At 40.7% G+C, this 27,640-nt stretch overlaps 2 protein-coding genes across 7 annotated transcripts in view; one reads left to right on the top strand and one right to left on the bottom strand.

The window, feature by feature from the left end:
* The window catches only part of larp4b (La ribonucleoprotein 4B), a 40,675-nt gene extending 25,394 nt beyond the window's left edge, over positions 1-15,281 (bottom strand). For 5 of the 6 annotated variants that reach the window (XM_084368469.1, XM_084368471.1, XM_084368470.1 and 2 more), the window contains exons 1-2: positions 14,691-15,281; positions 9,954-10,087 (exon numbers count right to left, since the gene is read on the bottom strand). In XM_084368469.1, the coding sequence (XP_084224595.1) occupies positions 9,954-10,034 (81 nt within the window). In that variant the 5' untranslated portion in view covers positions 10,035-10,087; positions 14,691-15,281. The remainder of the gene's footprint in view (positions 1-9,953; positions 10,088-14,690) is intronic. The other variant, XM_084368472.1, reaches the window with a different exon arrangement.
* A 3,745-nt stretch (positions 15,282-19,026) lies between these two features.
* On the top strand, positions 19,027-27,477 carry gtpbp4 (GTP binding protein 4). Its single transcript, XM_084370250.1, has 17 exons — positions 19,027-19,134; positions 20,144-20,314; positions 20,405-20,508; positions 20,780-20,916; positions 21,117-21,217; positions 21,681-21,773; positions 22,978-23,169; positions 23,492-23,557; positions 23,760-23,849; positions 23,953-24,063; positions 24,148-24,225; positions 24,322-24,373; positions 24,469-24,569; positions 25,311-25,508; positions 26,092-26,157; positions 26,373-26,516; positions 26,690-27,477. The coding sequence occupies exons 1-17, from the start codon at positions 19,087-19,089 to the stop codon at positions 26,840-26,842; spliced, it is 1,905 nt and encodes a 634-aa protein (XP_084226376.1). The 5' UTR covers positions 19,027-19,086; the 3' UTR covers positions 26,843-27,477.
* The last annotated feature ends 163 nt before the right edge of the window (positions 27,478-27,640 follow it).

The raw sequence follows: 27,640 nt of genomic DNA, 5'->3' as shown, positions 1-27,640 counted from the left end.
AGATGAGCAGCAGGAGACACTGTCCCTGGGTCGTATTTCACAAACGCTGCACTACGAGATCATTCGGGATGCGTCTGGCCAGACAGACACAGACCCCCACCTCTGCTTATAATCCAGCCCTGCACTAATGTAAAAACTCCCACTCCTGTCCGAGCCGGCTGCCATAGAAACTGCTGCTGACATCACCGGATGTGTACGTTCTGGGCGCTTGACCTTTCAAAATTTTAAAATGTTCCCTCCCTTCACAGAGGAGGAAAAGGTTAGCTGCTTCCCTGATTGAGGGTGTATTTTGGGAGGAGACGAGAGGATGTGATTCATCATGAACCTCGGACGGAGACGAGTTATTGTCGGTGTCATCGGAGGGCAGCCGGCGTAGGGCTAGGTTTATTGCTCTGCCTGTCTGATGGAGGCGAGCTCGCAAGCGGCTGACAGAAAGACAGAGACAGCAGCCATGCAAGAGTCCTTCAGGGGAGAAAACAAAAACAGCTGAATTTGGACTTGTCTGTCTGTCTGCAGACCTGAGGCTCATCTTCCCTGTGTGACAGCTACAGAGCTGAGGGGGTCAGCGGGCCAGATGAGTGCTGAGCAAATGCTTCATCCTGAGCCATTAGAGTAATACAGCAACAACAGACGTGTGTCAAGGTGATGAACTATTAACAATTCAGTTTCTCTTTTTGTGAGCTAGCATTCAAACCCAGCCTCTCTCTCTGTGGAAGATTTCAGACACGACATCCAAAGTAATCGACAAACCTCCATCGCATGCAGATGAAGAAACACAAAAAATTTGATTTGTTGTTCACAAAATAAGTAAAATAAGAGCATTCTTTAAAAGCCAGCACAGCCTTGTTCCAGTCAATTATTCATGAATTCAAATAGGTCTGGTGGTTTGCTCACTGACGGCCATTAACCCTGGATCAGAGATCTACAGTAATGGCGTCTCATCATCCCAGGAGCGATATAAAATGTGCTCGAGACAAACCGAGATCTGTCCCAGGACAAAAAGGATTTTCGTATGTATGGGTGTGTATGAATGAATGCTAACACGTTTAACTAAAAACTACTGAAGATAATAAATTGTTTTGATTTTTTTGACAGTTTACATTCACTTCGGGACAGTTCAAATTGTTTTTCAAGACACTACCCAAGAAGCTGGTGCAAGAAATTAGTCTGGTGGCCTGGAGGAATAATGGAACAATCAGGGCTTTGCAGGCAGGAACGACTACGAGGACATTATCTTCCTGCAAAGCTCGCAAGCCACCCGTCTGCATCCATGGACACGGTGATGAAAATACGGCCACATATCACACAAAGTATTTTTATACCTTCAAATGCTCTTAAACCAAATCACGAGCTAAGATCTGATCCCAGTCGAGGTCGTCTTTTCCTTCCAGCTTTTGTCTACAGCTGATTTGATTTTACACGCAGGACTATAAATAGGTCATGTTCAATTTCTAGTCCGTTTCTAACACATATGTGCAAAGCATATGGTGCATCACTCTGTTTCTCTGTGTGCATGCATGTGTGTGAATAAGGAATGAGGTGGAAAACGCACGAGGGTCTGGTACAACACGGCTTGTTGTGTTACTATTGGGGCTAAACTAGATTCTGATTTCTGAGATAAAAGAAGTAGATTTAAATCTATCTGGGTCTTAAATGTATCATTTAATTTTCTTAGAAAACATGAATATTACAATTAGAGCTTCAACGATGAACAGAAAATTAGTTGCCAGTTACTCTCATAATTGATTTATTGTTTCACTCGTTTTTAAGCGACTTTATATCAAAAAGATAGTTAATCCAGAAATGAAAGTAATTGTTAGTTGCAGGCCTGGGTATCAGTTAAGCACAACTGAGAAAAGGGTCTAATTTTTAATTTTCCCATTTCTATTTTAAAAAGGGGCATTATGTTGTTTTGGAGAGGAAATTCTAACATTTAGCAATACGAACAAATATTTATCTTTTCTAGAACTGAATAAACAAGCTGTTCTCAGAGGAAAATAATGTCCCCTGAACACTGAACCTGGAAAGGTGGCAGGGTCCGCCAAAAATATATAATATATAAAGTAAAACAGTAAAAACTGTGTTGTCCTTTAAGGTCAGTTTGTTTATACAGTCATGAAAACAAAGAGTTTGTTTATTTAGTTTGTTTTTTCTTCTGATAAAATCTCTTCCCCAAAACTACGTAGTGCACCTTTAAGCTGTATTCGGTGCCTCTAGCTAAATTAAATGTTTTACTCATATCAAGTTAAATACTTTCTAATGAATAATTCTGCCATTTTAATCAGGCTCTACAGTCACGCAGGATTAAATGTGCAGTCTCAGCCTTCCATCTACATTTTTTTTAAAAATGACTGACAATTTGTTTGTGGGTTCAGGTCTCGACGTGAAGTATACCGACAGCAGCGGGGCAGCTCGTGAAGCGACAGATCTTGAAGCAAATGAAATGTGTATTTACAAAGACGGCTTGGACTGAAGTGAGACTTCTGTGCAAACTTCTTGTTCATTTCATCACTTTAAAAACTGACACAGTGTGTGTGGGGGAAAGATTTCCTCCAATTTCTCAGACTTTGCTCAGGAACCTTGACATCCTGAACTGTGTGTATTCAACCCTGGAGGCAGTATTTTGGTTCTCTGACCGCTTTTCCCACCGCTAATCCCAGCTTGTAATGAGACCTACAGCCTGAAGCATTAGCCCACTGGACTCAGTCGGAGGGGGGAGGTTTGCCCCTTCCTTTTTCGCTGCCAATCTTCTTTCCGATCTTGAGCGTGTGTAAATGACAGTGGAAAAAAGACAGCGGGCTCTTTCCATTTCCTAATTTTGGAGCGCTCGGGAAAAATAACTTTTTCTCCGCCTGAAGGCCATCCGCTTACTTCTTACCCATTTCCGTAGCTCCACATTCTTTCCTATTTGAGGACGTTGATTGAAAGCCATCAACATGAAGACACATCCCTGTGCTTGCTTTGTGACGGACATAGGTTCACTCTCTCAAAACCCTTCCCTGCGTTTCCTCTGTCCTGACGCAGCAGCAGCGCTTCACCACTCTGAGTAAATTACCATCACTGCTAGAAAGTTCAAATATGTCCAAGAAAGATTTTCCTCTAAAAACACAGAGGCATGATCTCTGATCCGAGGAAGAATGATTTAAGGTGCTGGAGCCTGCACTAGAATTATAACTGCGACCCAAACAGGGAGTGATCTGAAACCTGCACATTTTCCTCCTCAGGCCGTAGAGCTGGTGCCAAATACTGCAAAAGTAAAACTGACTTTCAATCCAAACCAAAAGCCGAGTGACGCCACCAGCCAGGAAAACCAGCCACCCAAACACCAGCGTCACAGTCGCTGTTCAGGGAGGGGATGGATAAGAAACGTATGTTTTTAATCTACCTTACACAGCTACTACAACTCACCGCCCACCTTCAGCCTAACCAGCCCCGTCTTGTCTTAGGAAGGGACCAGAAATCTTAACGACAGTCGGTGAAGTGGCTGGTGGAAGAGGCGAGTTTACTCGTCACAGCCAGAATTTACCAGTATTTGGCTGGAGGCTGGTGTAATACCCCACTGTGGTGACCGCATTTAGCCTTGACACTCTTTGCAAAAGTGTCACATGTGCTTCCATCAATCAAAACCGCAGGGTTGTGTGGCACCCTGGCAGAATCATAAGCCTCACAGACTGTGCAAATGAACTGAGGAGTCAGTGGGTATAGCGCACAGGATTACCTACACAGGGAGGTCTGTGAGAAAACACACAGACATAATCACCTTAGTGCTTCCCCTCTGCACGACGCTTTGAACCCGAGGATGTTTCTGCTTCATTCTTACTTCCTGTATTTACAGGATTTTGGCACAGTCGCTGCGTTTCAAAGCTAGACGTGCCACATTTTCGTCCCGGGACTGGTTTGGGTACACAGCAGTGGCATTACATAGTCTGTCAGTGGGACTACACAGGTTGTACGACTCTTTAAGAAAATAACAGTTTCAGTTTATTTTTGCTTGCATGCAGCAAGCATCTGTATGGGATGTGTTTCAGAAGAAGAACCAAGCCAGTGAGACATTCTGTGCTTCAGCACTGCCAAGAAATGTACTGACGGGCTATAAAAAATATATACTTTTCATGGATATTGTGATTAATATTATCTCAGTTTTGGCACAGCAGTTCTCACCATTCTTTGGGTGATGCAAAGGAAATATAATGTTGCCATGGAGTCGCCTGTGGGCTTAAAGGTGCCATAAAAAGTCACGCTGCATTAGCTACAGGCAGCTCCTGTTCACATTGTAATCATGGAGGTTCATATGCCTGTCATGATAACTGCTTTTTGTTGGATGACATATTATCCCAGAAATAACTGTCATAAATTATATCATCATTTTAAAGCCATTTTACACCACTTATATAATGATAATGAACCTTCAATTCTTACTATACAGACACTGGAATTGGAAGCTGAGAAAAAAAAAAATATTCTCAATAAATTTAACAGAATAAATAAAACGACACAAAACAATAAATAAAATGTGAGTGTGTCATATAAAAATAGGACAAATCCTGACAGTTATTCTGGCATCATGTTGGCTAAAATGTTGATGACAGTTCCATGTAAACAAACACACATGTTTACACAACCGGCAATAACGAGGTCAGCAAAAGTGGTTGAGGTCAAGCACATCAATCAATACGTTTATAAGATATGGATAATAAGTTACTGACTTAATTATTGTGAACAGACTACAATCGTCTGGGTTACATTTGATAAAAAGCCTAACCACAGACTGTTCGTGTCTATTAAGCTATAATAAGAGTCTTTTTAACATGATTTAAAAGCACATTTATGAATGCTTGTCTTGGACGAACAGTGAAGAAAATGATTTCTGATGTAAAATGCATCAGTTGTCTGCTAAAGCTCCAACAGCTACTGGTGATCTGCAGTCCTTCTCATTCTTCGTCATAATGTACCATTCGGATTTCCATCAATAATCAGCAAAGCGTAGATCATGTGATGTGCTAATCTGCGTTTTCCAGTGCAAAATGACTTCTCTTTATTGGGAGACAACCTAAGTTGTGACTCGGGATTGTGGCTGATGACACAGACAACATTTGAATATATCAGTTAAATGAAGACAAATCTCTGTTCCTGTTTAAGACCACATACTCTCTCTGAACACGAGATCGTCAAATCAAAGCAAATGATCGTTATCGATCAAGATCAAGTCGAACACAAGTCTTCTGATTCTTCTTGATCTGTTTAACTTTCTGAGGCGACGGGAATAAAGCTCAGTCGTGTCAGTGAATGACCCGGTTTTAATCTACAAGTCTGAGCCAGTAAATATTGTTCACATTGTTTTTGTTTGGCCCAAAAAAGTAATATCAGACACTTTCTCTGCAGCTCACAAAACTGTCTAGTAAAGCCCGCTTATGTTGACCCGTTTACATCAGCTCAACCTCTGAGGACAGCCATGACTGATGACTGCATCAAGAGATTGTTTGGTCTGTCTGATGGATGATGACAGGCAGAGCACTAAACTATTAGCTCAGAGGAAACAGAGGTCCTGATGCAACGCTTCTATAAATAGTGTCCAAAATAAAAGTAACGGCAGCTAGATGTTTCCTCTCCTTTACTACGACTTAAACTATTGACTTTGGCAAGTGTCAGATTAACTTTCATGATGATTAACAAATACCAGACAAGCCCATCACAAACATGGAAACCTGATTAACATTAAAGATGAATACACAAATGAACGCACTCGGCCTGTCCACACCCAGTGGAACAATCTTAACAATGACAAGCTGCTCATGGCTGCTGACTTTAATCCACTACATCTCCCATTAGTTCAGTAGAGAAGCTTAAAACATGAGATGTGTAACAACAAATATATTCATTTCCTTAAAAAACAGTGTTTCCCACACATAGACTTTACTAGGCCGGGCTATTAACGTCCATCCAAGTATAACTGGCAACCCATTTTAGCATTTTCTTTATCCATCTGAGAGAACAAAATGTTACTTTTATCCTAATTTTGACATTAGAAATTGTTAACATTGATTACATTGAATTACAGTGATATGGTAAAATATGCTTTAACAAAACTAAATGGAAATTAAAGAATGAGACCTAGATTGCAAATAATTATCATTTTCATTGCCGATAAATCTGTTGATTACTTTCTTGATCAGTTGTTTGGTCTTCAAAATGGTGGAAAATGTGTTTCCAAGAGCCCAAGATGACGTCATCAAATATCTATTCAGTTTACTGTCACAGAAGAGGAAAGAAACCAGAAAATATTTACATTTAAGAAGCTGCATCACATTATTTTGATGATTCCAGCCGATAAATCAATTATCAAAATATATAATTAACAGTACAAGGGGACAAGCTATTAAGGCCACCACCAGCCGGTCCACTGAAACCTCAGGTCATCTCTGTCTGTAATGTGAACTTTTGTCTTCCATCTTATGAACTTGAACAGGACAACGGTAAATTTCCTGGATGAATAGTTTTAGTTATCCAACATTTAAAGTCTATTACCATCAACCTCAATAAAGCCAAAAATGTAAAACACTCTGCTTTCTACACACATGCACATCAGTTTCACAGACAACCTACAATTACGTTTGGCGGCTAACCCTGAATTAAGAGGGAAACACACTAATGGAGGTGTAGACGTCGTGTTGTGGCTCTGCTCCGCTCGGAGGTAATTCTACGTCTAGGCCTCGACAGCAGGAGGAACAGAGCTGTGCGCTTCAAACTTTTCTTAAAGCGGCAGCTGTCGCGAAACCGTCGTCGACAATTCAGGACTCCATCACAAATTTAATCTGTGTTACTGAAACCATTAAGGATGGTCAATAATCAAGGAAAAATGACAATCATGTATCATTGTACACTGAATATTTGGGGTTTTTTTTGGACTGCTGACTGGACAAAACGAGCAATTTGAAGACGTCGATTCTGTCTCTGGAAAAATGTGATGCACAGTTTTCCCTCTTAACATTTTATAGATTAAACGATTTACGAAGAAAATGGCACACTAATTGACAATACATGTATTATTAGTTGTATCCTAAAAATAAACGGCTTTGAAGAATAAAGTCTAAAGAGCCATGATTCGACGTCTGTCAGCACCAGGACAAGCAAACAAAGACAAAGGAGCTGCTAAACCATCTGAAAACAACAAAATATAATTGGGATTATAGTAAATAAACATTGTATTTTTCAGTCCCAACAGTTTTTCTGACAAGGCCTCAGTTTTCCGCTCGAGTTTCTTCAGTAAATAGTTCATTATGTTGGTGTCGTCACATCCCACGAAGGCATCAGAATTAAAATCTCGACTGCAGATCTACTGAACCCAACATGTACATCTCTATTTTCAGTCCTGGCATTCACGCTCCAGCTAGGAAGAAAATGTCACACCTGTGATCAATAGTGCCACTACAGACTTATGAAAAGAGCGAAATAAAAACAGGTCATAGTTATTTAGTTACAAGAGTTTGTTCTTTTTCTGCCTCATGTTTCTTTGTAAATCACTTCTATTATATTTAATCTGTGTGGGAAATCGACGCCAGTCAAAAGGGGGCAGTGGCTGGTATGATGCTCTCTGCCCAGTCGCCAGGTTGGAAGTTTACCGATGACGACTTGGAGGATGTTTTCTAAAAATCCAGGCTGTTGGCACTCGGCCACTGACTGATAAACAACAAAAAAATGTTCAACTTCCAGCCCTCTAGTGTTTCCAAGTGGTATTATTGTTGGCACCGCGGTCGCAAAGACAACCTGATCGTTTCTTTTTGTCCCCTCAGAGTCACGACTACCAACGGCACAGGACGAAATGAGAGTTTATTCATTCATTTAGTCTATAACGAGAAAGCGGACAGAAATGGTGCCAGTCAGCCTTCATTTTCCAGAGAGATTTCGTGCCCAGTGGCAGAAACAACTGCACAGTGAAAGTGAGGTTATAAAGAATCAATCTAAACCCTGATGGCGTTGTTTTTCTATAGCCATTACATTCTGCTATGAACTTTTCAATTTATAATAAAACATTGAAGTAAAAAATATTCTATTGCCAATTGAAGTTATCCTTGATTGATCCCCGTATGGAAATGCGACACCACTTCATGTGGGTTCACCAGCTAAATGATACAGATCCAAAATGGAAAACAGAAATAAAATTAAATTCTAGAGGATCACAACACAATAAAGTGACATATTTCTTTATGTAAGATAGGAGAAAGGTTGGCATGACAGCCTAAAACAAACAAGACAAAGACACAACTACAAGTTGACAGCTTGTATTGACATAAAAAAACAAGCTGGCATGAGTCAAACTCGTTTTATAGCGCTGTTAAAACTCCTGCCAACTGCTGCACAGTTTGCTAACATTTGTATGTAAACTTCTGCTCAACAATATTGACACTAAACATCTGAAGCCACACAGCACGCATGTGTCTGTCGAGCCAACAGACAAACAAACAATCTCCAGCCACAAGTGTTTAGTCTAAATTCAAAGTCCAGTTCAGTGTTTAGCTCTAATTTAGTCTTGATAAGAGCGTCGACTGCCACCTATAATCAGAAGATCATTCCTCAATCTGATGCCACATTATCCTCAATCACCAGCAAATGACTGCAATAAAAACACACAATGACTAACTGAGTGAGAGGTGCGACAGCAGGTACCTCACGCTCCACTCTGTTGTTTGTCCGGTTACACAAATCAAAACGTTGATGACTCGGAAATTATGTTTTAACATCAATGAAGTGAATCAGAGGAAACGCGTAGTAGGGCTGCACAATATATTATTTCAGCATCAACATCGCATATAATAGTCACATCACAGGGCGTAGGACAAATGAACACCGCCTGGTGCAAGTTTGTTGCTGCTTGATCTGAAAGAAAAGCTTGCACAGTTCTCATTTTCCATGATAAATCAGCAAGAGAGAATAAAACACAATCATTCTTGATCAATTTAAAAAAGAAAACAGGGCCTAGTTTGGTTGTTTGATAAAATGTACTCCTCCACAAAATCTCCCAATCATTATACAATGCTGCTACTGCTACAAATACAGCTACTCAAGTCATCAGGTGAAGATTCTTGTAGTTATCTCAATATATATCGCAGAAAAATGAAATATTGTCATAGTCAGTTTCTTTCAATAACGTGCAGCTCCAACCTGCAGGTACAAATCTGTATTTTGCAATTTAATCTTAGGTTTCCAACAAGTGTTTTTACCAGATGTAACCGATATTTAATCAATAGTTCGACTTTTTCAATACCATGTGTTTAAAATGATAAAATATCCGCATTTAAAAATATCTTATTTGTAAAACACTGTAATATTTATGCTGTCATATCTTTACCGTTAACATCTTTGGATGAATACAATCACTGTGGGGAATGTAGCCAATCATTGAGCAGTTATGGTTATATTGGATTTTTATACAGTTTTTGAATTAATCTTAATTTGTCAGATATTTAATTTTGAATTAATCAAAACACAGAAAAATAATCATCTACTATTTCAATAACTGCTTAATCGTTGCCGTCATTTTTAAGTCACCATTAACTGAGAAAATAAAAAATTAAAATAATCGTCAGCTGCGACACAAATTTAATTTACTGCATTAGCTGAAGAAACACGTCCCCGTTTGTTTTTTTCCATAAAAAGCTGATTTATTTTCATTATATAAACCATGATAGGATTTTTCCCATAATGCCCATTCAAAGTGGGAAATGCTCCAATACTACAAAAGTTTATTTAACGCTGACCATCAATCAATTATATTATTATTATTCACTTTCAGAGAAAAAGAAAAAGGTTTAATTTGTTCCTTCAGTCATTTCCACAACTTGAGAACACTTTGGGAGTTTTTCATGATCGGTGGAAAATGAAAACAAACGTGTGTTGTGAGGAAAAAAGGTTAAAAAGCAGGAACGAATCAGGAATCACGTGTCGGTGAAACTCACCAAATGAGAGTTCTCTTTTGCCTCTTGCACTTGCTGCACCTGTGGTTCAGCTACAACTTTCGTGTCCTGGTCAGAAGTCATGAGCCGTCTGCTTCTTGGCTCCTCAGGGAGAAGTCTCTGTGTCACCAAGTAAGCTACAGGGGGGCAGAGGGGACAAACAAAGTTAGATTCACGGATGAGATGTTTGTCACAGGACTGTGGCATAATATCAGTTGATACACGTGTAAGACGAAGAAGGCCAGAGGTTAGCGTCCGATAGTTACTTCACGAGAGGCCGTCTCCGCCTCCTGACAGAGGATTATGCTTCTTCACACAAATGCGACTTGTTTTCATACAGTTTGAATAGAAAGATGGATGAAAGACTGCAAACACCCACTGCAGGCATTAAATTTTAACTGTCGAGGATCAAACACAATAAAGCCGCCTGTTTATTTCCATCGTGGTCCTCGTTAAGATCAGAGAAAGGTTACATCACGAGACCTCTGGGTTTGTAAAGAAAGACCAAACAACCATACGACTACACTAGTTACTCGACTTTTACTACTCAAGCACAAAACAATCTGTGTCGTAATGAGTAAAATAAAAAGCACAAAACAAATTTAGAGTTATATTAAAATCACATCAATCTCACATAAGAGATTTGTTTTTGTTAATTCGTCTTCGTGTCCAAAAGCCTTGTTTCTTCTCTCAAAGTCGGCTGCCATGTCGACCTCGACTCGGAGCGATTTATCCAAACACAACCCTCGGCAGGTCGTCATTCAAGACCCCGACAGAAGAGACGAAGACATTTTGGTTCAAGAGGCTAAATTTATGTTTAATGTCAAGATTAATCTGCAGTAAAGCAGCTCCTGCCAAAACACAGATAGTTTTCTAAAGTGCGTTCAAACCCACAGTGGCCACAATGTGAGAAATCAACTCCTGCAGGTCCGACTCGACCTGCGAGCTACGGGAAGCGAGGAGGGACAATATCCAACAGTATGACAGCTACTGTGCACAAACCGGTGACGGAGGAAAGATAACAGTCTTTACTATCTACACTGCATTTATTTTATCTTTGTGTGATGACGTCGTGTAAGTTTGTTTTGATTAAGGTTTAAACTTTGATTGTCACCTGGAGTTATTGTCGTCATGTATGAAAAATATGTTGTAATTCCTGTTCGCTGGTTTACAGTAAATGAGTTTCTCTTCGAGCCAGCTGAGCTCAGACAGGCTTCAGGAAACACGAGGTGGAAATAAAAATAAATAATAATAACTACAGAGTACTTCGGTACCAAATTTTTAAAATCAAAGTAGATTTGTTTAAAAACTGATGTTTTGTTGTAAAAATACCGATTCATCTTGAGAAGGAAATGACACTAAGAAAATAATGTGTGATCATTAGAGCTGCGGCTCACAAACAGGACTAATTTCTGTTCAATACTTTAATCGTTTACTTCTTGAAATTATTAAAAATGGCATTTGCACGACAGAATTGTGAGCAGGAGAGCTGAAACTATTAGTTGACCATCACAAAACACCAGTTTTGATTATCGAGGAGCCATTTGAAAATTCACTGGTTGCAGCTTCTCACATGCGACGGACGTTTAATTTCATTGTTGAGTATTTTCCTGATTAATTAATTAGATGTTTGGTCTATAAAATATCAGACAACAGTGAAAAATGTTGTCTGTGTTTCCAAAAGCTCAACTTCATGTCCTCAAATGTCTTGTTCTGTCCACAAACCCAAAGATATTCAGTTCGTGTCCACAAAACATTTCTGGAGCTTCACATAGAAAACAGCGTTCTGCTAAACATCTGACGTAGATGAAGACTCGTTTTAAAACATAAAATAATATAAAATGGCTTCATACGGCTCGTCCAGTGTAGCCCAAGTCTCCAAATTTAATTCAAAAGATGTTTTTACACCTTTAAACGTGTGATGGAGTTAAATCTCCAGCTCCTTCAGGTGTTTAGCAGAACGCTGCGACGCTGTTTTGCTGTGAAGCTCCAGAAATGTGGACTACGAAACTTCACCTGACTTTCCATCAGCATGGAGGTGAGGAGATGATGACTAGATTTTACTTTTGGGGTCGACCATCAACCTCCACAGTGAGTACGAACGTGTAGCAAACCCTTTACAATGACGCCTGTCTGCACTTGATGTTCTCCATCAGTGGTGGATCAACATCATTATTTAATCTCCAAGTCAACAGTTTCAGCACCAGCCATCTTCTTGGTTAATCCCTTTTACTCCATCTGACCTCAACATTACATATTTACAGAGCAACGAGAGGACCCCCACCGAGTCCAAACATCACTGGAAACACCTTCTTTTCTGTCCAGTTGGAGCCGTTTGTAAAGCAGCGATAATCCGGCCCAACAATCGGCTGCCTGTCTCTGACACGGGCCTTCACTGTGTTTGCATACAAAGCAGAAAAAGAATGGCATGGCTGTAAAGCTGGTGACCTTTGATCCACATACTGATTCCCATACACGACGTGTGTGTTAGTGTGTGTGTGTGTGTTTGTGTCATGCACGGCGATGAATGGGGCTAAACACAACTCTCCATCAATTACAGCCAGCTAACCAAACAGCTGTCGTGTGATACACTTCTCTGAGCGGTGGATGCAACTTCTGGGACTCGTGTGTGTTTTTTTCAGCCACAACAGAAAAATATAAATATATTTTTCTTTGCTTTGATTTCTGTGTGTCATTCAAAAACCCCTCCTCCCGATCTAAACCTGGACATTCACACCCCGCCGTGCTGTAAATCCTGACGGCGTGTTGTGTTCAGGAGACTACGTACAGCTCCTGTCACATATAAGCTGTGTAAACTTTAACTTCACGAGGGATTATATCCTCCGGGATGAGTCACAGAAACCTTTTTCCATCTGTTTATCCTTTGAATTAAACACACCAACAGTTTTTAAGATCCACGACTTCGACTGAAGAGCGACGACATGCTACATGCCAACAACACAGGGGAGAGGGAAGTATCCGGTTTTATCACCGGTGTCAGGTTCTGATATGACATGGATCTCGCAGTACCGTCGCCATCAGAAGTGTTCTGGCATATTAAAAATAGCGTGCTTTACTGAGGCTGTGATAACGTGCAGTTAAATGCCTAAACACAAACTCATAAAACTTAAGTTACATCCAGTACCAACTGTTTTCACCGCCAGCGCCGGCTTCAGTACCACAAACACCTGGATGGTAAACAAAGCGCCCCGAGAACCGACACAAACGTCCTCATCTGCTCCGACCATCCGAGGACGTGAAGACCCAGCGGATTAACACCGACGCTGACATGGACTATGTATGCATCAACCATTTACCTCAGACCACTTTGTCAACGAGGTCCAGCAACATAAAAAGCAGGACGCGGTTCAGAACTGAAGCTCAGGGACGGATCGTTCAATCTTGATGTTTGATTTTGTGTTTCTTCCAGCACACTGGAGCAACGTTGGAGGATAAAGGATTAAGGGTAGAGTCCACTGTGTGATGTGTTTCTGGTGCTGCTGGATGTAAACGTGCTAACAGACCAAAGATAAACTGTGATATTTATTTATTAACCTGCACGTGTGGGCCTATACCTGATGTTGACTCCTCTTTAAAGTCATATACGTAAATTTTTTTGAGTATCCCTTTATTTTCTAACTACTGTGATATAGATTTGAGGTCTCATCGTCCACCTCTACTCCCACATTGTTACTTTAAACTGTCTAGAGTCCAGTCCTTCAACATGCAGCACCATGCAACTGTTCAGTGAGTGACCCGGTCCAACACAGGCTAGAGGTCAATCACAAGACTCCTGACAGCATTTTGCAGTGAAGATTGACCCCGAAACATCCAATAAAACCAGAGTGACCCGGGGTACAGCACATGTCATTTCCTCTACAGATGCAGTGAGTCACTTCAGATCGTCTAGACAAGGCCTGGACCAAAACACACGCTTTGCTCGGTCCTCCTCCTCCTCCTCCTCCTCTGCCTCGTTTCCACCCTGCATAACCACAACAGGACATTTATCACCCGAATGAGACTGTTGTTGTCCGAAAATAAGCCCGAGGTTCAACCCCACCGGCGAAAAAAATGCAACAGGGGGCCAAGCGCGTTTATTTTTAGTCCGGTTGGGTACCGCCGGTGGAGGATGGGTCACCAGGCATCTTACATGTCCCTGTGGGGGGGGGGGGGGGGTTAATGTTGAGCCGGTGTTTATCTCCATCCAAACGGGGCTCCCGCACGCTCCACATGCGTTTGTTTGGGCTCAACTTCACCAGTCAAACACCGCAACTTCTACTACAGACGCAATGCAGGCGTATTTAGTAGCTGACACAGCCGAGAGAGACTGCAGCTCACATGCCATGCCCATGCCAAGGGCCATGCACAGCGACACTCCTTCAGCACCAACAATGTGCAGGCTGAATGGGAGTGAAGTGCCGCCGGGATGTGGGTGATAAGTCAACGAAAATGGAGGCGTCACAGCCGTCAACGGGCCGCAGCGTTGTGTTTTAAAGTTGACCACGGCTACAAAGTAACAGCCCAGTTAGCTAGCTTGCAGCAGCATCCAATGAAAGATGGCGACCTCCGGCGTGATTTCGCGGATTCCCCAACCCCCCCCCCCCCCCATCGTTTTGAATCAAGCTAATATTTAGTTAGCAAGCGAGCTAACTCAAACCGACTGTACAGAGCTGCGATGTGACAAGCGTGTGTTCGCGGACCCAACGTCCACTAACTTTAAAATACAGTTTCTTTACTCACCTGTCAACTCTCACTGCACGGCAATGCAAATACTCTGGTGGTAGTGGCAGCTGATGGTGGTGCTGGACTGAGGCCTTGAATTGGCTTCCAGGCTAAATACGCAGGGTATTAGCTAGCAGGCTATATCGAGCACGCTAGCTAGGAACAACCGGCTTACCGATCTGAACCTCGCCGCAAATAGTCTTCAGATTTCAGGGGAAACAGCCACGAGCAGTTGCAGGGCAGTGACAAAAACGACGCCCCCAAAACTGTCCGCAAAAACGGGCTCCCCCGACCAGCACTGCAAGCTAGTTAGCAAGTAAGCTAGCTAAGAGTTAGCTAGGTGGCTAGCTAGCTAGCTTGCCAATCAACTTTGTGCAGTCGGGCTCGATAAATCTGGCGCCTGGAATTTCACGCGAAGCAAATTCCTCACGGTCAACAGCAGGCTCCGCGGGAGGGGAGGTCAGAAAACAACCACGAAACCCTGAAAACCGAGGAATAAACGTTACTCGTCTCAAAGCTTCCGATCGATCAAACACTCGTTACGGCTAAAGATGAGAGAGAAGGGGGGTTTGGAATGGAGAAGTCGCCGTTTCCTTTCCCTTTCGTGTGCAGCACAAAGATCGTCTATGGTGTCGTTGATGGAGAACTCAAAGCAAAAAGGGCCAGTCCGCCACTCCTGTCTCCAAAAAGTGCCCTTTATGTTGCCTTCAAACAATCTTTCCACTGTGTCTGCAAACACAGAGGCAGTGTCGACAATACTTTAATACACTGTTGTCTGTGACACCACAGAAAATATCTTCATGTAGGTGTTTTAAATGTTGAAATCACAGATGCAGTCAAGGAGGCAACACACACACAAAGTAAGGATTTTAATTAGAAATGCAACTTGTGTTTTAATCTGTTTATTCAAGAGTTGTGTTGAGTTTTTTATTATTCTATTATTCTTTAGGTTTCCTGCCAATTTATCTTTGTACTAAATCTCTCCTCCTGGCCTCATGAGGACAGTGGTGGAGGAAGTGTTCAGATGCTTCACTGATGTAAAACTGGACCTCCGTAATGTTTGGCCTCGCTAAAAACATTATAAAATAATTATAATAACCGAAGCAACAGAGGCTGAGATATCCCTGGATCCTACACTTCCCATAATGCAACTAAAAGCATCTTTCATTAGACCTCCCCAGATTAATAAATGGTCATATTGTTTTAAACCTCCACACCTTTGGTTTGTAACAGGCTCACTGTAATACGTTGTACGGTCTCAAATTTAAACTTGGATAACCATAATAATATATCAGCACTGATATGAGTATGTGACAGTTTCCAGAGGCAGCTTGTGACAAATAAACTGGACTTGATGTGCAAACACAGTGAAGTTCCCCTTTATTTTAAGGTAGCAGTGACATAATGTAGAAACTCTCAGTTACAAGTTAAAGACTTTAAACAACGGATCTGTCTTTTAGTCTTTTTTCTAAGTCTTTTAAATTATATGTAGATGTTTTTTTTATTGATTTACCTGTTTTTGAATTGATGATCAAACTATTTATGGACATCTTCTATGTATTATAAATTCATTCATTCCACTGAATTCCTTGGCATATTTTATTTTTTATTTATTATTAATTTATTTTTATTTTAATTCAGATAATCTGAAGCTGAAAGACATAAATCACTTTATTTTGGCTTTTGAAGACTATGACACCCTGGACGAGCTTCATGGAGCCATTTTAAAACAAGTCCCTTTCCTTTAAAGTACAGACGTATTCAGAAAACATTATATTTAAAGTAAAAGTACTTATTATGCAGAAGACTGGCTCCTGTCAGAAGGCGTTTACATCATATGATGTCATCTATTACTGATCAATAAGCTGCATTGTCATGTTGCAGCTGGTTGCAGTTTATACTGTTGAGTAGTGTAATCCATTAAAGGTGCACTATGTAACTTTTCCAGCCTGGCCTCATCAGAGGTTCAACACTAACTTGAGGTTAATATTTACATTTGTTGTGTGTGTTGAACTTTCTCATTGCACTGGTGGTGTATGACCTATATTCTCTGCAGGACGTCCAGATGAGATGTATTCTGACTTTCTTCTCATCGCACCATAACTCAAAAAACAAGCCTGTTTTTATCTCTAATGTTGACAAATACCTCTGTAAACATATGAATTTAAAGCACATCTAAGACTCATGCACACTGCTGTTCCACATATCAAGAGCTTTTTCTCTTTTTTGTTTACAGGCCTGTGAAAGTTGCATAGTGTACCTTTAAATAGCTTCATATTTTGTATGATTTTAATTTAAAGAGTAACTAGTGACGATAGCTGTCACATTAATGTTGCTAATATTTGCTTATGAAATGCAAATACAGTATAAAAAAGCATTTTCTGTAAATACTCATGTTAAGTAAGTTTTATCTTTCCATATATGGGAAATATGAACGTTCATTTTCAGCTATTTACAGTTTTTATTGAATAAAAGTCGAGCTCCCTTTAGTTTCGTAGCGTGCTGACAAAGCAGGTTGTTTCATGTTGCTTGAAATGTTAATTAGTTACCATCCAGTGTCGTATTATATTTACATTTAACCCAGAACATGGAGGGAGTTAGCTTAACAAGTGGGCGGGTCGCAGGAGAAGTAAAGATGCAGCAGAGTGAGACCTCCTCGTGTTTGCCCTCTCTCTGGTGCAGTACTCAACCCGGAGCTGTCACACAGAGCTCGAGCTCCCGCCCCTCCTCCTCCCTCGCTCTCACAGCGGGCCGTCCTGATTGGTCGAGACTGGTAGTGGGCGCACGCGGACTCACTCGTGATCCGCGGGAGTGGGTGTGGCCAACGGACACAGGCGACCGTTGATTGGCTGATTCTCGATCACCGCGGATCACAACAAATATGGAGGGGAGTCATTTCCGGGTTGGGAGGTGTCTTTCATAATAACCCAGAATAACTGTTTCAGCTGGACTTCTCTTATTTATAAAGGGTAAGTGGAGATTTAAAAATATACAAATAAAATAATAATAAATAATATAATTTTATTAACAAATGACACAAAATTACCCATAAATACCCAAAACCATCAATTTTTTATTTTTATTTACAAAAATTCAAATTTACAAACTGTAAGGCAACAATTAATTACAGTTTCAGAGTGAACAGACACTCTGAACACATAAAATAATACATAAACATTAACACAGAGACAATAAAATGATATAAAATGATACAAAATTATCATTAAAAAAAGAAACAAGAACATAAAACATGTAGCTAAGATCATCAAAACATTGCCCATTAGGTCTGGTTTTGTGCCAGAACTCACATTAAAACCACATTTGTTTACTTTAAAGTTAAGTGGTTTGAGTTTCTGATTACAGCGTCCTTGACATTTCTTGTAAAGTGAGCGAGTCATCATAAACAGATCTTACTAGTATTGATTTCCTCCTAATATGTGCTGGACTTGATTTAACTGTATGATCACTTTTTTTTAAAACAAAAAAATATTCTGAGGTACTTTATTGATTATTTTCTGCTACTTACTTCCTCCAGTCCACCACATTTTTGTGGCAAATATTGTACTTTTAACTTTTTTACTGCATTTATTTAATAAATGTAGTTGCTAATTACTTCACAGATAAACAAAGTAATTCATTTTTAATTAAATATTTTCGATTTAAAAAACACTGATTCTGATAATAAGGATGTTCAATATCGGATCTGATAATCAGCCAGGCCGATAATCAATTATAACTAAAAAATGTACTTTTGATACTTATGTAGGCCTATCTTAATTGCCAGAAAATTACGAAGCATTTATTTGTCAATTATTACATATTGCAATATTACTCAGTATCTACACTGCAGTTAAAGTGTAGTACAAGGCAATATCTTTCCATCTCTATTACTATGTGTATTTCCATTTCTGTTTGTATATGTATTTATAATGTTGATGCATATGATACTTTCAATGCACATATTGTTTACAGTTGCTGTTATATTTCAGTATGTTTTATATTTTTGTACTTTATATATTTTATATATATATATTTCAGATACATGGCATCTTTACTTTTACTCAAGTTTGACTTTTGGGTACAGATAATTCAATTATTTTGTCCAATGAATCAACACATTTCTGTATCAATACTTTTTATATTACAGCCGAAGTGACCGGTATTTTAAATAAAAAGTAATTAATAAAATATAACGTCCTGTAACTTACTGCACTGTTGTTTTAGAAATGTAAAAACACATTTTAGATGTAAGTTGCCACAGTAGTTGTATTTCCCTGCTGTACCTGCATCCGGCCGTCAGGCGGCGCTGCGCAGAAAAACTCGCCCAACTGTTTTCAGCGTCTTTTCCGGTTGCAGCGGAACGAGGAGCTCTCCTTTCCCGTGCCGTCCGCGGACCACAACGTGTCGCGACAAAATGGCACTTTATAACTTTAAGAAGATTATGGTGGTTCCCACCGCAAAGGTGAGTTTTATTCAACTTCTCTAACGTTTTAAACCGATGTTGTTTCGCTCGTGTTGTTATTCAGCGCCGAGAGACAGAAGAAGATATAAAAAACATGGTGGGAAGGAAAACACGTGCTGAGCTGTGTGGAGAGACAGCAGAGGGTTTCCATCTGTCCGCGTGCTCACACTGAATTATGACTTATAATATCAGAGGAGGATACAAGAGGGGAAGAGAGGAAACACTAACTATGCTGTCTGACGAGTATTAGGCGATGAAGGCTCTGTCTTCACTGTAAATGAATGCTGACACAGTTGTCATGAGCCCAGTTATGTCCCACACCAAACTCCGTTCGAAAATCTGGAGATTTAAGCCTCCAGCGAGCAAGAATACTTTACCCAACCCGGTGTCTGTGACATATACTGTACGTCAAGCAGCACATATTAAAATTAAACTCTGACTAAACTAAACTAAACTGCTTGTCACCTGTTACTCCACCGGTGTTGGCCCATTTAAATACCACGTTGCAGTTGTAAGCGTCAGAATGAAGTCTGAAGAGTTGGGCTCTCCCGAGCAGAAAACCTGCCATGTGTATTATTTGTATGCCGAATTGACAAGAAGACACAGATTGTTTTAGAACATAATACTAAACTATGCTTTAAGGTATTTGCTTTTCCCGACAAGCGATTTAGTATTAAAACGGACGGTTTTGCTAATGAGGTTTGGTAGGACTCTCCATGAAAACGGTTTACATGAGATTTTGCCAGGTGGAAGCAAAGAAAATGCCATTTTTGGGTGGATAAATGTCAAGTAACTGTTCCAGTGCCTGATAAACATGAAACAGGAAATAGTACACAGTATGACTTTAAAGATGTAATCAAGTAATATTATCAAAGGTAAAAGAAATGGAAGAAAGAAAGTAAAGGCCATTAAAGTGGTAATGAATAGCTTCTCTGTGTTTTTCTCTGAGGTGAATAATGTTGAAGAAAAAATGCCTCCTTCACTAAAACCCTGTCCCTTTTCTCTGCAGGATTTCATCGACATCACTTTATCCAAAACACAAAGGAAGACGCCCACAGTGGTGCACAAGCACTACCAGATCCACCGTATCCGTCATTTTTACATGCGGAAGGTGAAGTTCACCCAGCAGAACTACCATGACCGCCTCACACAGATCCTCACCGACTTCCCCAAGCTCGACGTAAGTCAAGAAAAGTCTCAGAAAAGTGTCCTGCACAATTTAAATAAGCATTGTTCATGATCTGTTTGTGAAAATGTTGTTTTCCTGTAGGACATCCATCCATTCTACGCTGACCTGATGAATGTGTTGTATGACAAAGACCATTATAAGTTGGCCTTGGGACAGATAAACATCGCCAAGAATTTGATCGACAAGTAAGTTTGTTTGTTTCTTTTGTGCAAGTCACTGTTTCATTTCATGCTTACTGCCCACTTATTTTCCAATGATCCTTAAAGAAATGGAAATGTTAAAATGTCAGTTTGTCTCACTGTGACTGGATATAAGCTGCTCCAACCCCCTGAAAAGTAAAACCAGCTCATGCGTATTGAAATGTTGGGGTCCGTTGATACACACAAATATACATGAAGAAGACAGGCGCTAAAAACCAAAACAGTGGACAAACTTATTTTCTTTCCACCTCCTCAGTGTTGCCAAAGACTACGTGCGTCTGATGAAGTATGGAGATTCTCTGTACCGGTGTAAACAGCTGAAGAGAGCCGCTCTGGGTCGTATGTGCACCATCCTGAAACGCCAGAAGTCGAGTCTGGAGTATCTGGAACAAGGTAACGGAGGAGAGGATGTCCTGCTGCTGGAGGGCTTTTAAAGAGGCCTTTGTAGCTTCATATTGTTCGAACGTATCTATCAGATTTAGTCTTTATTACTGTTGTCAGGTACATTTCTTTGTGGTTTTCATGAGCCTGTTTTTACACTTAAACCTTTCTTTAATGTGTGAAAATAATCTCTTGTTGTCTCTCTTCAACAGTTCGTCAGCATCTGTCCCGTTTGCCGACGATTGACCCCAACACCAGGACCCTGCTGCTGTGCGGTTACCCCAACGTGGGCAAGTCCAGTTTCATCAACAAGGTAAACATCTCTCTGAAATAATAAGATAACAGCTGTGTCTTAAAAGTTTGGAAAATGTTTAATTTCAACCGTTATGTTTTCAAGGTTAGGATCAGCTTGAATTAAAGTACACGCATTCAAAAAATCCTTAATTTTCAACATATTTGATGTTTCATCGACAAAATCACTCACGTAAACCAAAAAACCTTTTGATATTTGAAATGAAACAATGTTTCATGATGTGTTTGTTTTTTTCATGTCTTTAAGAGTTTATTCGCTGTCAGATAACTCTGCTGAGGCAAAATCAGAAGTCTAAGTGATACAATATTTTCAAAGAGCTGTTTGTAGTTTTATTCTCAACATCTTTTGTTAATTGTTGATGAGTCCATGTCATCAGATTCAGGGTGTTTCAGCACCCGGACCTCCTTTTATCTGATGTTTTAGTGAACATGGTGTAACTGTGTTTAATGGTCTTCTTTGTCAGGTGACCAGAGCAGATGTGGACGTCCAGCCGTACGCCTTCACCACCAAGTCTCTGTTCGTGGGTCACATGGATTACAGATATCTCCGCTGGCAGGTGAGAGGCTGCAGCTGTTATTTTCTCCTTCACATGCGTTTTTGATATGAAGTAACTTAAAGCGTTATGAACATGAACATAGATGAGTGCAATTCAAAGAATCTGGGATTAGTGACGTTGTTGTGTTGACTCCTGGGATCAAGGTGTTCACGTCCACATCAGGTGACCAATGTCCAAAGTCTTAAAAAATAACAATAATAATTTTGCAAATATCGGGACAGAAGAGTAACTAGATCGTGTTAAATAAGAATTACAGAGGTTTCCCTGTGTGTTTGTATCATTGCCCTGATTTAACAATAGAATATCGTCCTCAGTGATCTTAGTCCTCGTCTTAAACTTACACATGAAGAGCTGTCAGCTTATTTTTATAAGCGAAAAGCTAAAGGGGTGCCAGAGATGTACAGACGTGCTGTATTAGACGGTGATACGTATGTCTTTCCTGTTAAGTTTTAAGAAGTTTAATGGTCTAAAGAAGCCGTTAGATCTTTATTTCCTCATCAGAGGTCTTAAATATACTCAACAAAAGTTTAAACGCAACACTTTTGTTTTTGCTCCCATTTTTCATAGTCTAAGTGAAACATCGGAGACTCTTCGATGCACACAAAAGGCTTAATGCTCTAAATAAGTGAGCACAAATTTGTTGGTCTGCTACATGTTTCAGTTTGGCCTGTTGAAGGCACACCTGTGCAATCATCACGCTGTTTAATCAACATCTTGATATGCTGCACGTGTCAGGTGGATGGATTATCTTGGCAATAACAATTTCCCTCCAACACGGATTTTAACAAGTTTGTGCTCAAAACTTGAGAGAAATAAACATTTTGTTTGAACAGAAAAAGTCTCCTAACTGTAAGAACAAAAGTTGTTTATATTTTTGTTGTGTAGATCAAATTACTGCAAAGCCATTATAACGGTCCAGAAGTGTGCCGATACCCACGTTTCCCTTTATTAGTCCACGTTTTATCTCTGTCAGCCCAGTCATTGTTATTTTAACAATTTTAATTTCAATTTCAAAGATCTTTATTGTTATGGGAAACAGATGTTTACAACGCCAAAGCAAGTGAAAAAAACAGACATAATAAAAAATGTACTTTGCAAAATTAAGTGTAAAACAGAAACCATAAATAATATACATAAATATGTTAACTCTGTGTGTGTGTGTGTGTGTGTGTGTGTGTGTGTGTGTGTGTGTGTGTGTGTGTAGGTGGTGGACACCCCTGGTATCCTGGACCACCCCCTGGAGGAGAGGAACACCATCGAGATGCAGGCCATCACGGCTCTGGCTCACCTGCGAGCGGCGGTTCTTTACGTCATGGACGTGTCGGAGCAGTGCGGTCACACCCTGCAGGAGCAGCTGGAGCTCTTCAACAACATCCGACCACTGTTCGCCAACAAGGTCAGACTCATCATGTGATGATGTCATGAAACTGCAGACTCCTCTTTGTCTGATTATGGTGGAGATATTTCAGCTAATGTGACGCAAACTGCAAACTTTGCTTACACAGATTTATCAGCACAATAGGAACAGACGTGTTTCTCATACATTTCAAACGGTTTTCAGATTAGGACTGGCTCTGAATACTGAACTGAGTGTAACTTGAATCCATTCACTTGGAAGTATCCTGCATATTGAGCAGGTCTGTCTGCAGGTTGGTTTGACAGTTTAATATGTTTGAGTGCATGTAATCATAGTAACGCTGGTGTCTCGCTCCCTTCAGCCTCTCATCGTCGTGGCCAACAAATGTGACGTGAAGAAGATCAATGAGCTGTCTGAGGAGGACCAGGTGGGTGATTTACAGTTTAGACTTGATCTCCGTAAAACTTCTCACAGGCTCCAAATGAAATCGGGTGGAAATTTTCCTGGATGAACCTCTTGTTTGTTTTAGTGACATCTAAACATTAAACTCCAGAAATTGACTGTTTCTTAGCTTTCTTACAATGAGCACTGGGGCTGAAGGTTAACGTTTGACTGTTTTTTCCTCTCAGAAAATCTTTGCAGATTTCTCCACCGAGGGAATCTCTGTGATCGAGACCAGCACTCTGACCGAGGAGGGAGTCATTCAAGTTAAAAATGAGGTGAGACCCCGCAAACTTCAGACTCACTCTGAGCCCCTGGAGGTGTTGGTGTCAACGTGTCTTATTCTGGATGTTGTGGCTCACGGTCTCTTGTGTTTGTCAGGCCTGCGACCGGCTCCTCGCCAACCGTGTCGAGACCAAGATGAAGGGCAAGAAGGTCCATGATGTTCTCAACCGGCTCCACCTGGCCATGCCCGCCAAGAGAGATGAGAAGGTAAATATAGTTTATATTCAGAGAGCTGCTGCTGCTTCTCAGTTTAGTATTTGTATTAATTTTTCTTTTGTCTGTCATTTCCAGGAGAGGCCTCCGTTCATCCCTGAAGGAGCCTTGATGCGCAGGAAGGCGATGGAGGTGGACGCACCCAAACGCAAACTGGTACGTCTGGTGTTGACTTCAGGGTTGCAATAAACAACACATTTAACAGCTCTCTGTGTGGCCGTTTAATAAAACATTTTATTGTTCATCGTGCAGGAGAGAGATCTGGAGGTGGAGCTTGGCGATGACTACATTCTGGACCTGCAGAGTAAGACGAGTTCTCATTTTAACATTCAAGCTGCCACTGAGAATTTGTAGAAAGTAAACGATCATAACTTCCCTGTTTTGATTTGCTCTTTTAAGAATACTGGGACCTGATGAACGAGGAGGAGAAGAACGATAAGATCCCTGAAGTGTGGGAGGGCCACAACATCGCAGATTACATCGATCCTGACATCATGAAGGTGAGTCTCTGCATCTCTTCCAGGTAGACTGTAATCACCACAAATACACAGCTGCCTACAATGTTCTTGGGTGGGGAGGCAAGAGTTTCCTGTGGCTGATCCGCCTGAAGCTTTTAAATAAAATCACCTGTTAAACTATACTTTAGTGTTAAATTCACAGTATTCTGCAGCTAGGGGTCTCTGAACCATGACGGTAACAACAGGTGTAGTTTGGTGATGTCATGAAGTAGCGTGGGGTCATGGGAGTCATCGTCATGATTACACAACTACCGGTGCTGATGAGAATCTGTCCCTGACAGGCAGGTTTCACGCTTTTCAAATTAGTGTCAAGGCGAGCTTGTTTTGCACGTGGGGAGGCGAGCCCCGGTATTAAAATGTCTCAATCGCAGCAACGGTAAAATTAAAGGTAAGAGCTGCTAGCTTGTTCACGTTCGTAGCACTAACACCCAGGTTTTGGGGTAACTTTCCATCTTCAGCATTTAGGTTGCGACCTCAGGGGTTGTTGTTGTTTGCTGTAGCGACAGGGATTTTGTGCCACTAGCAGCCTGACAGAGGCATAAATATATTTTGTGCAAGTATATTCCTCCCAAAAACATGTCAGCAGCTTTGCCCTTAACTTTGCTAAAAAGGGGATCCAGATTCCCTTTTTCCTAAAAGAACCAAGTAGAAATTTAATGGATTTTTTCTAAATGATTTGTCCGTCTTATTAACATCTCATGGTCTTTATTTTCTCCCTCACAGAAACTGGAGGACCTGGAGAAGGAGGAGGAGCTGAAGGAGCGAGCCGGGGAGTACGACTCCGACGACGAGAGCGAGGACGAGGAGATGCAGGAGATCCGCGTTCTGGCCAAACAGATCAAAGAGAAGAAGCAGCTCCTGGTCATGGAGTCTAAAGAGAAGGACGTTCACGGGCCTCGCATGCCCAGGACCGCCACCAAGGTGAGAGGAGCCGGCGCTCATCACTGCCGTATCAGCATTTGTGTTTATTTCAGCTGATACAGCTGATCCAGTATAAACGACGACATTAAGAAGAGCCAAATGTAGTGTTTGCTGCACACATACTGTGTAATCTGTTTAATCTGTCATCATGTTGGTATAATCTCATAATTTGCTGTCAAGAGAGAAATCTGAACTTCATGTTTGAGGAAAATTAAGCGTTAAGGTGTAGACAGGTCTCTTTTTCAAAATAAAATGCTTTGTTTGCTCCTCGTGTTAGACCACCAGACTTCAGGAATCTGAAATTTCAAGGAAAACAGAGAAATAGTTCAATTAAATTTTAAATAGTTAATTTTAACTCCATCTTTTATGAGCATTTTAATTTGAAAGGCCCCTCAAGTCTCATGTGTCACCTAGTGGAGACTCTTACACAAAGTGTCCCATAATGCCTCCATTTTAGATGTTTTGAAGTCTACTTTGCTTTCAGCCCCTCACCTCGGCAGTGGTCATGCTATGATTTATAAAATGACTTGTTTGACCGAAATTCACAGCTTAACGTCTGTGTATCTGTGTTTGATATGTACAGGTTGAAAGAAAGAAGCTAGAGAAGCAGATGGGTGGCCTCGGCCTCGACATGGATGACAAGGACGATGTAAGTTTATGTTTTTGGTCATGCAGTAAGTTACAAGATGCGTTAAGACTCGTTAGAGCTGCAACTTTTTATCTTTTCCATCGTCATCTCAATGCAAGACGTGACAAAATTGAGTCTTTGACTAAATAAGACCTTGAAAGTCATGAAGTGGTCCTTGTAAATGTCTGTATGTACAGAAATGGTTTCTCACACACAGTTTTCTCCCATATTTTCAGAGCCACTACGCTCAACAGGCTCGACGGTCCCGAAGCATCGCTAAGAAACGTAAACGTGAAGTTTCAGTTCCTCCAACGTCCAAAACCCGCAGCCAGAGCGCCTCCCGTCCACCAAGAGACAAGTCTGGTTTACGGGATCCAAAGGTACGTGTGAACGTCTTTAAATGACTAAACTATGCTGCAGTTTAATTCCCTGTATATTCCCAGAGTTTCTGAGGAAGGCAACATGATCTCAGTGGTATTACAAATATGTAAATGTCATTTTTATTTCATTAAATACTTTGTCCTCAAATGTTCTTCTTCACTGTGTTCCTTAGATGGCAAAGAAGGCAAAGAAGATGATGAAGAACTCCCAGAAAGACATGAACCGCCATGGCAAGAAGGGAGAGGCAGACAGACACGTGTTCGACCTCAAACCCAAACATCTCCTGGCCGGGAAGAGGAAGTCTGGCACCAACGATCGAAGATAAAACTGATTTTTTTTTTTTCTGGACTGTTGAGACCTGGACACTCTTTTGTGAAAGAGAGGCTTCTGTGTGGAGACACCGTAGTGTTTGTGTCTTCGTCCTATACGAAAAAATAAAAAGAAGCAAGAGAAGAACGTGAAATCTTTCCTTTTTAAACGAGCAATCTGGTCCCTTAATATTGTGACACGGGAGCGTCGGCCTTGAGGATGATGGTGTCATAGAAAACTATGAAGCTTCTTTGGAAATGCACCAACCCATTTAAATGATTACTTATTATAATAATAGCGTGTCTTATGTCAGCTCTTGAGGTTTTATTCACAGAGGTGAAGCTTGCATTTCTGTGAACATATCAAAAACAAGTATATGGAAAAGCAGAGACTCAATAACGAGTTGTGTAATGGTTAATGTCTTATTTTGTCTCGTTTTTCTGCAGTTGCCATGATCACACGATTACATATAAAGTGTATGTGTATGTGATTTCACGTGGCAGTAGCAGTCAAGTGAACTTCGATGCCTTACAGCTTGTTTGTGGCTGGGCTTACTTTGGATAAAGTGATGATACTTCCTTGAAAAGTCTCCCTTTGACAAATATTCATTAACAGGGGAGCCAAATAAATATACACCTGAACTAAACGGTCCGTCAAGTTGTCTTACCTCTTTTTCAGATGCATGATGAAATATAGTGTGCTTTTATCTTGAAAAATCAGTGCCTGTCCTTTCACCTGACCTTTGTCATACCTGTATTTAGTCTCAAATGTTGGTTATAATCATTTTGCTATCCATCATTTAGTTCTTTGGTAG

The sequence above is a fragment of the Pagrus pagrus genome (assembly GCF_965226575.1).
Source record: "Pagrus pagrus genome assembly, chromosome: 12".
Taxonomy (NCBI): Eukaryota; Metazoa; Chordata; class Actinopteri; order Spariformes; family Sparidae; genus Pagrus; species Pagrus pagrus.
This window is presented reverse-complemented; position numbering and strand designations above follow the sequence as displayed.

What these genes read in the sequence shown, in the direction of transcription:
- gtpbp4 (XM_084370250.1), top strand. Translation starts at nt 19,087, where the DNA reads ATGGCACTTTATAACTTTAAGAAGATTATGGTGGTTCCCACCGCAAAG. An exon ending in GACCACTGTTCGCCAACAAG is followed by an intron (nt 23,170 to 23,491) that starts GTCAGACTCATC and finishes CGCTCCCTTCAG; the next exon opens with CCTCTCATCGTCGTGGCCAA. An exon ending in CTGGTTTACGGGATCCAAAG is followed by an intron (nt 26,517 to 26,689) that starts GTACGTGTGAAC and finishes TGTGTTCCTTAG; the next exon opens with ATGGCAAAGAAGGCAAAGAA.